The following is a 10,238-nucleotide window of genomic DNA, read 5'->3' on the forward strand; positions in this document are numbered from 1 at the left end:
GAAAATCATCACTGCTTGCGACAAGAACAAGACATACTAGTGCATTACTTTTACCATCGCGCTACTGTGACGCTATGCTAGGAGTCTGGGGTTAACTCTGCCTATGACTCCAACCAAACCACACAGACCCATCCCATACCGCTCAGTGGAAACGAGGCGGTGTGCAACAATGGCTTTCCCATGGGAAACTCTCTCATTCAAACATGAAGCTTGTTCAGAATCAGAGATGAACTCATTTTGTTGAAGTTGAAGCTCCATTCTCTTCTTTCGTTGTAGTCGTTACACATGTAATAGATTAAACTCTTCCTGCTGTTGGCTGCTGACACTCTTTTGGAAATATAAAATATTAAACTTGTTAACCTGTTTACTAAACTTACTGTTTATCAGCTGATGTTACTTTCAAATATTTAAAATAAAATGCCACATTTAAACACTACTCTGCATTTCAATATTCACATTTTTTTTGTGATGTTATCAATAGTCATGACATCACCAGCCTGATGTAAGCTTATTACCAATATAGCCAGTAATGGTAGGTACATTACTTAGATTGATTAGCTTAGGAATGAGAAAGTATATTTGACGTGTTGGTATGGTGGGGCCCAAATGAAAATATGCTTATGGCCCCAAAAAGGCTTGAACTGGCCCTGTTCACTGTCTGTGTGTGTTTTTAATGATGTTGGAGAAAAAGGGCCCAACAAACTGAGTGTTGGGCCCTTTTTTCCTCTGAATAAAACAGCAGTTTCATTCAAACTGTACCATATCATTACGGTACTGGAGCATATTGATAAAAACGATAGCCGATTTGGTTTTATCATGTGCTGTTGTTTAGCTAATGAGTGTATTAGCTACTGATATGTTTGAAAAGGGGTAGGAAGAAGTGAACACCTATTTGATCCTATACCCCTTATCTCAAATTAATGGAATGTATTACCTACTGACTCAATGATTATCAAAATGTGTAATCAAAACCATGTTCAAATATTTACGTGCCTGTTCAGTATACTGTGCTAAAGAGCCAACAATAGACTATATTACATTGACAAGATAGTTACAAATTAACTCACATGAGGCAAGAAAATGTACGGATAATAATACTAGTAATGACAATTGTAAATAACAAGCTGACATCCAGCTAGGGTTCCCTGTGCAACGTGAGTAACATAGCTCTGTATTTATTTTTAAACTGGTTGATGCTCAGACATTGTTTTAGTTCCATATTCAGTTCGTTCCACTGTTTGACCCCAGTCACAGTGATACAAAAATCTTGTCAAAGTTGTTCTGATGCTACATATTTTCAAATTCAGTGTCCCCCTTAAGTTGTACCCACCCTCCCTTTCATAAAACATTCCCTGAAGATGTTTGTAACAGATTATAACTGATTTTATACATAAATAGAACATTACTTGTTTATCAAACACAGGTGATTTATAAATTACGCATTAATATCCCATGCAAGCTTATTTCAATACACTTGGTCTTGTTTAGAGGCTGGGGTCACGGGTCTGTCTGGGTTCTACTTATCTCCTCACAGTTCTGGCAGCTTTCCATCAGAGGGCGCCACGGAGCCATGGTTCTTAATTTCCTCTACTGCGACACCAAGTGGACAATATCGATAACAGCACCCCTGCTCACCCCACCAGGTACAAGTGTGTAAGAAAACGGATGGGTGGACTTCCTAGAGCAGTTCCCGGATTTTGGTCACTAGAGGGAGCTATATTCCCTCAACAATTGTTTTTCTTTTCAGGTTCTTGTCATATTACTGTGGCCCTGTCGCTGCTGCTGCTGCTTCCTGCCACCAACTTAGGCAAAAGCAGATTGTCCACCCACAGATCCCAGGGCTTCACATAGGGCACCAAAAGAAACCCAGCCTCATTAAAAAGCATTATACCTATAGTAATCACAACAACAACACATTTAAAATGTGTAAAACGTTAACAGAAGCAAAACAAGAGTAGAATATTTGCCCAATAAAAAGATGAATCACTCTCCAGGACCAATCTTACTCAGATCAGTCACACTCACCCAGTTCCTGCTGCAGACAAGAAGCTTATAGTTCAGACCAACATGCTTAATTTGGTTTCATCAGATCAGGTTGTCATTTTTGTTGGTTTTATACTCTCTAAGTTGTGTTCTAGCAAGATTTAAGAAGGCTCCCATGTCCAGCTAATCTGACACAGTTAGGAGAATGGAAAAGCAATCATTACCTCTCTGAATGACTCGTTTCCACAAAGAAAACACAGCATTCAGATCTGGGGAGGGATCAGTTCTAGGCTTAGCATTAAAATGATGAAGATCAGAGTGCTTTTAGTTAGGTTAAGAACTGCTGGAATTTGTTTGTAACCTACCAAAGACTTGAGGTTTGTGATGGAAAAATTACATTCAGGTCACATCTGCTAGTCATGTTATATGAATGTTTGTGAACTCTCACCAAAAGAACTATTTGGGTTACATGTAGAAGGTTGGAAGTTGTTTTCTACAGCTGCATCAGAACCAGACTGTCACCCCTTTGTTGTTAGTCCTTTATCCTTTGTATAAAACTCATGTGTTGTCTCTGCCTGGCAGAGCTTTTCATCCAGACCTGCTTCATTACTGATTGTCCTACAAGCTCTCTGTATTGTGCACAATATATGAATAAACCTGATTGGGTGATTTCACCTGAACAGTGTTTGGAAATAGTTTTTTTTCCACGACAGGTTTCAAATAATTGAGTGACTTGTTAATGAAGAAGCAATTGTAATTCATTCTAAATCATGTTTCAGTGGAGGATGTGGAATTTGCTGCAATTGAAAACTAAACTGCATATTATGAGTTCAGAATGATTTTATTATGATTTGTAGTCTTGTCATAATCTTTCATGAAATTTCTCTTTTTTAATGATGGCCAGCGTTTCTTTCTTTCATTCTCAACTGAGTATTACAATTGTTTCTGTAGGCATGTTATCCAGCCAGCCTCCTCTTTGGATTTTCACCAGTAGGGTAATCCACAGCAGCTGGGAGCAATGAGCAGAAATGAAACTTAGGGAGGTCAATTAAGACGCTGCATGAAGTTTGGGTGGGGCTCTTCAAGGAAAGAAATTGCTTTCTGAACTCACAGATACACAGAGAGAAGCACAGGTCAGACAGAAGCATGGCGTCTTCTTCCTCCTTTTCAGAAGATCTGACATGTTCGGTCTGTTTAGGCATCTTCACTGATCCAGTAAGTGTCTTCTGTGGACACTCTTTCTGCAGGAAATGCATCACACTTTCTCTGAAATCACTGGCTCGGTGCCCACAGTGTCGGGCGACTGTTCCTACAGACAGGATGGATTTCACAACTAATCACATCTTAAAAAGTCTTGCTGAAAAAGCAAAGGAGAAGGAATCTGGAAAAGACACTAAGGTAAGGTTTTGACTTTAATACATACTACATTCACAAAACATAGAACGTGACTGTTTATTAGAGGCTAGAAGTCAGTTGTTGACATATTTTATTGACTCCAAAGGCTGCTGTGGGGTTTTGCCCTGAACACCATGAGAAGCTGAAGTTGTTACACAGACTTGTTGAAATAGCCTAATGTTATTGAAAATGAAACTGGGACTGAAAAAGTAAAATGTGTATGAATAATCATTCCTTAAAAAATGTGTTTGTATGAGAATAATTTCTTTTAAAGATGCATAGAGAATAAAAAAAGACAGGGTGTATCCAAATTAAATGTTTTTTTTTCTTCTGTACATTCAGATGTAACTTTTTAAGTATAAAATATTAATGTTCAATTTTGAGTTTAAAAAACTTTTAATGGGAATAATTTGAGTCATAAAGCAAATAATGAAGATTAAATGTGAAATCCTGGCCAATGTCAAAATATCAAAGGATTCAGGCAGCCAGAGTGAATAACTTACTACTCATAAGACAAGCAGCATGTAAAATAATAACAGAAATTAAGTAAACCTTAAGTGTAGTGAACTTTAAATGTCATATTATTTATATGAAATTAATATTAATAATTGACAATTAAACCAGGTTTGTTCAGGTTTAATTGTTGATCTCATGCTGGTTTAGAAGTTGGTATAACTGACATGTAAGTGAAACAAGAAGTTTATATACATTAAAAAATGCATATAAGTTTTTCTTGCATTATATTTTACATTATTTCAGATTATAAACATTATTTCTGTTCTCTAAATGCAAGTTAAATGAGAGAAATACATTTTATGTATTTATTGTTCACTTGTGTCATAAGTTCAGACATTTAAGCACAATAAACATGAGGGGAAAAACCAGGTGATGTCATAACTTGGTGAGCTGCTAACTGGATAATTCATCATGTTTTAGTGCAATCAAGCCACATCAGTTAGTGGATTTGATGATGTGTTTAAATGTTGTTTCAAATAACGTGGCTTTAAGGCCACTGAGAATGGGGGGGAAAAAAAAAATCTCCCAAAAAGAAACAAAATTCCAGATAGTAAATCTAAAGAATTGTACATAAAACCCAGGAAACAAAACAACAAAGAGAAAACTGAAACCTAGAAAGATTTTCAGCTAATAATTCCACTAGGATTAATCAATAACTAAATTAATCACACCTCTGATTGAAATATGTTTGCCAGGTCAGTATTTTGAGGGATGTAAACATTTAATTAATCAGGTGGAGGAAACCTGATTATGGTATTAACATAACAGTACCAGCAGGAGCCAATTATATGTAAGAAAATATGAATCAATCTGTTTATTTTCACAAATCTAGTCTCCCTCCACTTATGCTTGTTATTGAAAATGCAATACAACCAATCAAACACTCAAATGTCGCAATGTGTGTCTTCCAGGTGGATGGACTCTGTCCTGAACATGAGGAGAAGCTGAAGTTATTCTGCATCACAGACCAGCAGCTAGTTTGCATCATCTGCAGAGATGGCGAGGAGCATGAAGGTCACCAGTTCAAACCAGTTAAAGAAGCTGCTGCGTCGCTCAGAAAACAGCTGGAGATGTTTGAACAATGCACTGCCGACGATATTCATGCTGTAGAACGTCTCGCTGACGCACAAAAGGACGAAATGTTTAAAACCAGAGAGAGATCTCAGCGGCTGTTGGCTCGGATCAGCAAGCAGTTTGAGGAGATGCATCAGTTTCTGAGGAGGAGAGAAAATGAGATAAAGAGCGAGCTGAAGCACAAGGAGGAAGACAACGTTGAGAAAATGAGAGAGACTTTCCAAGCTACAGCCGTGGCTTTGTCTGAGAGCAGAGAGCTGAAGGAAAAAGTCTCCACGGTTCTGAAAATCACAGAATCGGAGAGCTTCTTAAAGAGCTGGACAGAGGGGAAGAGCAAGGGGGCGCTAGAGCATGTGTTCAGGCCCAGAGTGAATGAACTCCAAGTGGTGGAGTCTTCTCTCTCACTGGGGCCGTATGAGAGCCACCTGCAGTTCTTCATGTGGAAGGAGATGCTTCAGGTGATCCAGCCCTGGGCAGCACTGCTGACACTGAAACGCGACAGTGAGGATGTGGTCGTGTCTGATGATGGGAGAAGTTTGTTCTGTAAACCCAAAACACCTCAAGTCTTTGGATACTCCAAATCACAATCTACATATTTTGACACTGTTATTGAGAGGCAATATTTGCATCATCTGTCTGCCTTTGGAGCTTCACCCAGTTTTCCATTTCATGGATCTAGTTACTACAGCCAAAACCCTTCTGAAGCCTTCCTTGGCTTCAGCGCTTGTGGTGCTGAAGCCACAGTAGACCTACAAAGTGCATCCAGTGTCCGTGAGTTCAGAGCCGGGCAGCATTACTGGGAAATTGAGGTTGGCAGCAGAAACTATTGGGAACTGGGGGTAATGCGTAATCTCCTGAAATATGATGGAGTAAAATATGCCATATGTGGCCCAAATGTCACCACAGATCTAGAGTTTGGAAACAGACCCAGAAAGATTGGGGTTTACTTTAACTGCTCTTCTAAAGAGCTCTCCTTCTATGACGCAGACACCATGACACACATCCACTCTGTGAGCGCTGTCGGTGTGACCACACCAGTGTCCGCACAGATTAACATCCAACACAAGGAGCCGGATCATAGTCCTGTCACTGTCTGCTGGTACTGAGCAGCACTGCAGTTCAGCAGAAATCACTGGAAGTTGAGCTGAAAAGTACAGAACTGGATCAAATATGACTTAGACTTATACAAACTTTGTTTATTTTGAAATATTCTCATATTGGTAGTAGGAGTGTTTGAGATCTGTTTGTAAAAAAATATTTCCCCACAGCCATGCATTCTTGTCTCAACAGATGAGTAACGTACAGACAGGCTGTTGTAAATAATAATGCAATAGAAAATATGTCAGATGTATTTGATTCTTACTGAGATTTGGAGAGAGAGAAAATCTAAGATGATTGTCTTTGCAATCTGAGAGTCAGTTGAAATGGTTTTTATTTATTTCATCTTCCATGCAGCGTTTGATGGTTAACAACCGACAAGAAATAAATCATCTGAGCTTCAGGCGAAATTTATTATCTGTTAATGAAAAAGTTATATTGAATTGTGAATCTTTCTGGATTATATATTTTTTGCATGAAGGTTTTATAAGCAGCATGAAGTTATTTTCTACTCTCATGATTATTGCTAGAAACTTTTTTTCCCCCCCACTTGCCTTAAACTTTTTTGAGATTAGAAAAGTAAAATAGATTACTAAAGTGTCTGTTTTTATTGAAGTCATGATGTAATTCTACCAAAATGCTTTTAAAAATACAGTTTGAAACACAGAATAGAAATAAAAGATTTGATGTACATTTTTTAAAACTTGAGATTTTGTCTCACTGGGATATTGAGTTTGACTAGATGTATTTATCTTGATGTCTAAACACCATCATCATTTGACATTGAGACAAACATAATGTCTTAGAAGAACATGTTTGAACTTTCTCTGAACATGTTCTGTGTCTTCTTTGTATACAAATGAATAAATTTGCTCACATATTATCACATTTGGTCTGCTTTGTTTTCTTTTCCTAAAACTCACTACTGAAAAAAATGTTCTACTGTTTTTACTTTATCAACATGTGGTTTCACTAATGTTTCTTGTCTTTGGTATGATTGGACTCTGGTGTTGGTATTTGGTTTTATGCTTGTTTTGTTGAAAGAATGCCTCCTGCTTATACTCTGTGTTCACAACTCGTGTTTTTAAAACTCAAAAATAACTCAAATTATCAAGATATATTTAATAATCCCATAAAAAAACCCTGTGACTGCAATTTTTCCAAATTCTCATTTGGTGTTTCAACAATTTAACAAAGACAACACAGTCACATAAAAAGCCTGGTGTGAAAGCCAACTGAAAATGTTCTACATGAAAGCTGGTGGTTACAGGTTTGCCACCAGGGGGCAGCAGGATACAATATATGTTTACAGCTCTGTGACTAAAAACAATGAAACAAAGTACTACCATCTGACATTACCTTCTAAATAATAGGAAAAAGAATATTTTTGTGCTGCCTATTCAGAAAAATACTAGCCTGAGATTTTTAAATATTGTCTAATTTCACTATAATCACTGTTGCTTTCCTTTCCTCACTGCCAGGAATGCAATAATCATTCACATCAGCATTATCAAAGTCCTTTTTGTCAGTTTGTTAATCTGATGGATTCATCACCTGCCCCATGATAGGCTGGCCCCCTTTACACCAGCAGGGTGTACTCGGTGTGGTGGAGTAGTGGGTGGAGTAAAGGTTGACTACAACCAATGACCGCTGTAGATAGGCACGATACTAAAGGACCGTCAAGATGCAGCAGTGAAGAAAAAGATCACATCACAGGAGCTGGATGCTACGACCATGACGAGGCTGTAGGCAGATCATGAAGAAAAAATGAACAGTCTGTCTTGAAAATCCCTAAGACCAAGAAATATGACACATATGAATGTTAAGTGATTCATGCTGTATTACCTTCAGTCTAGAGAAGCCTGGTAGGAAGCTGATGTGTTTTTAGTTGACTCTTTTTATGTGGAATTAAACTCTAGTGAATTAAAATGGACTGTGGTCACCACTAAATACAGATGGTATATAACCATATTTACAAAAATATTGTTGAGCTCATGCTCAATAGGAAACGAGACGTTTCTACAAAAGTCCTGTTGGGCAAATTTTAGGCCGTTGGCATAGAGTACCTGCTGCCAGTTTAAATCCAATTCAACATGAGAAAAGTCAACTAAAACCACATCTTCTTCCTACCAGTCTTCTCTAAACTGTAAATGGGTGAAGGAAGGTAGAAAAAGTCTCTCCCTTGGTCAGCAAACAGTGGCGATGCAGGAAGCCTTTGCTATTTGTTGAAAATTGCTGCTTTCATGGATATTGCTGACATTTTTCAAAGACATGTGGATCTTTTTAGATTTGTATAAATTATAGCCATGTTTTACTGTATGAGAAAGATTTGCATAGTACTTACTGTCTTACTAGCAAAAGAGTCTTAACCACACAAGCATACAAACGTTGATGAAATATAAGTTCTTTATATATTTTTTATTTTAAAAAGATATACCTCAGGTGGAAAGATCAGCTTTTTCTTTCATCAAACGTGAACTAAAGTGTATTTAGACCCTTTTTGAAATCCCATTTGTGCTGGAGGTGATCAGACATAGAAGGTGTAAAACGTTAGAAGAATAAGAGTAGAATATTTGCCCAATAAAAAAAATGAATCACTCAGATCAGTCACACTCACCCAGTTCCTGCTGCAGACAAGAAGCTTATAGTTCAGACCAACATGCTTAATTTGGTTTCATCAGATCAGGTTGTTAATTTTGTTGGTTCCATACTCTCTAAGTTGTGTTCTAGCAAGATTTAAGAAGGCTCCCATGTCCAGCTAATCTGACACAGTTAGGAGAATGGAAAAGCAATCATTACCTCTCTGAATGACTCGTTTCCACAAAGAAAACACAGCATTCAGATCTGGGGAGGGATCAGTTCTAGGCTTAGCATTAAAATGATGAAGATCAGAGTGCTTTTAGTTAGGTTAAGAACTGCTGGAATTTGTTTGTAACCTACCAAAGACTTGAGGTTTCAAATAATTGAGTGACTTGTTAATGAAGAAGCAATTGTAATTCATTCTAAGTCATGTTTCAGTGGAGGATGTGGAATTTTCTGTAATTGAAAACTAAACTGCATATTGTGAGTTCAGAATGCTTTTATTATGATTTGTAGTCTTGTCATAATCTGTCATGAAATTTCTCTTTTTTAATGATGGCCAGCGTTTACTCTCAGCTGAGTACAGTGAACCCTCGTTTTTCGCGGCGGCTACGTTACAAAAAGAACCCGCGCGAAATCCGCGAAGTAGGAACCTTTATTTTTTTTACAATTATTATACAATGAAATACTCCATAATACATTGAAACCAAAGAACAAAACCTTTTTACAGGTCCAAACATTTGTTTAACAAATAAAATGTACTGTAGCTATAAACATTTTCTTTTAATTTTTTTTTTTTTTTACAAATAACTACTGTACTGTAAAATAATAATTTTAATACGAACTGAAGGCGGATTCCCGTGCTGAACTGCGGAGATCAGCGCCGCCCCACCGCGACCTGAGTTATTGGATTATCCATCCATCCATCCATCCATCCATTTTCTGTTCACCCTTGTCCCTAATGGGGTCGGGAGGGTTGCTGGTGCCCATCTCCAGCTACGTTCCGGGCGAGAGGCGGGGTACACCCTGGACAGGTCGCCAGTCTGTCGCAGAGTTATTGGATTAGAAAGGGAGAAAATAAAAAATGATTATGAAAAAAACCAAAACAAAGTACAGTAGCACAAATAGTGACTCTGCCATGTTCTGTGTTTTTCTGTGTATTTAGAATTTTCTGTGTCCCTGAGTCTTCGTGTTGTCCTGTCCTCCCTTTGATTACTCCCAGGTGTTTCTCATTGCCTGTGTATTTAGTGTCGCCTGTGTCTCTGTGTCTTTGTCGGGTCCTTGTCTAATGTGCGCTCAGTCCTTTGTGTTGTCCATTGGTAAACCAGTTGCTACCGGCGTTGAGCCCTGGCTCCCGCTCAGTCGTGCTGTCTGTGTTTTTGGACTGTTTTGGATTTCTTTTGTTCATTAAATCATTATTCACTGCATCCTGGGTCTGCTGCGTCTGCCTCACCACAGCATTTCATGACAGACTCACGAGTATTTCACTGTTCTTCTGACTGAGCCGCTGCATCCTGACTCCGCTCTGTAGCGGTTTTATTTTCTTCTAAAGCCCGCGGTGCAGGTGTGTTTTTCTTTCGAGAGAAGAACAT

The 10,238-nt window shown here is 38.2% G+C and overlaps 1 protein-coding gene across 1 annotated transcript; it reads left to right on the forward strand.

Annotated features, from left to right (window-relative positions):
• Nucleotides 1–3,070: 3,070 nt before the first annotated feature.
• On the forward strand, nt 3,071–6,954 carry LOC102228670 (E3 ubiquitin-protein ligase TRIM39-like). Its single transcript, XM_023338364.1, has 2 exons — nt 3,071–3,381; nt 4,806–6,954. Exons 1-2 carry the CDS (start codon nt 3,130–3,132, stop codon nt 6,072–6,074), a joined length of 1,521 nt encoding a protein of 506 aa, XP_023194132.1. The 5' UTR covers nt 3,071–3,129; the 3' UTR covers nt 6,075–6,954.
• Nucleotides 6,955–10,238: the final 3,284 nt, after the last annotated feature.

The sequence above is a fragment of the Xiphophorus maculatus genome, chromosome 1 (genome assembly GCF_002775205.1).
Source record: "Xiphophorus maculatus strain JP 163 A chromosome 1, X_maculatus-5.0-male, whole genome shotgun sequence".
Lineage (NCBI taxonomy): Eukaryota > Metazoa > Chordata > Actinopteri > Cyprinodontiformes > Poeciliidae > Xiphophorus > Xiphophorus maculatus.

What these genes read in the sequence shown, in the direction of transcription:
- LOC102228670 (XM_023338364.1), top strand. Translation starts at nt 3,130, where the DNA reads ATGGCGTCTTCTTCCTCCTTTTCAGAAGATCTGACATGTTCGGTCTGT. An exon ending in AATCTGGAAAAGACACTAAG is followed by an intron (nt 3,382 to 4,805) that starts GTAAGGTTTTGA and finishes TGTGTCTTCCAG; the next exon opens with GTGGATGGACTCTGTCCTGA.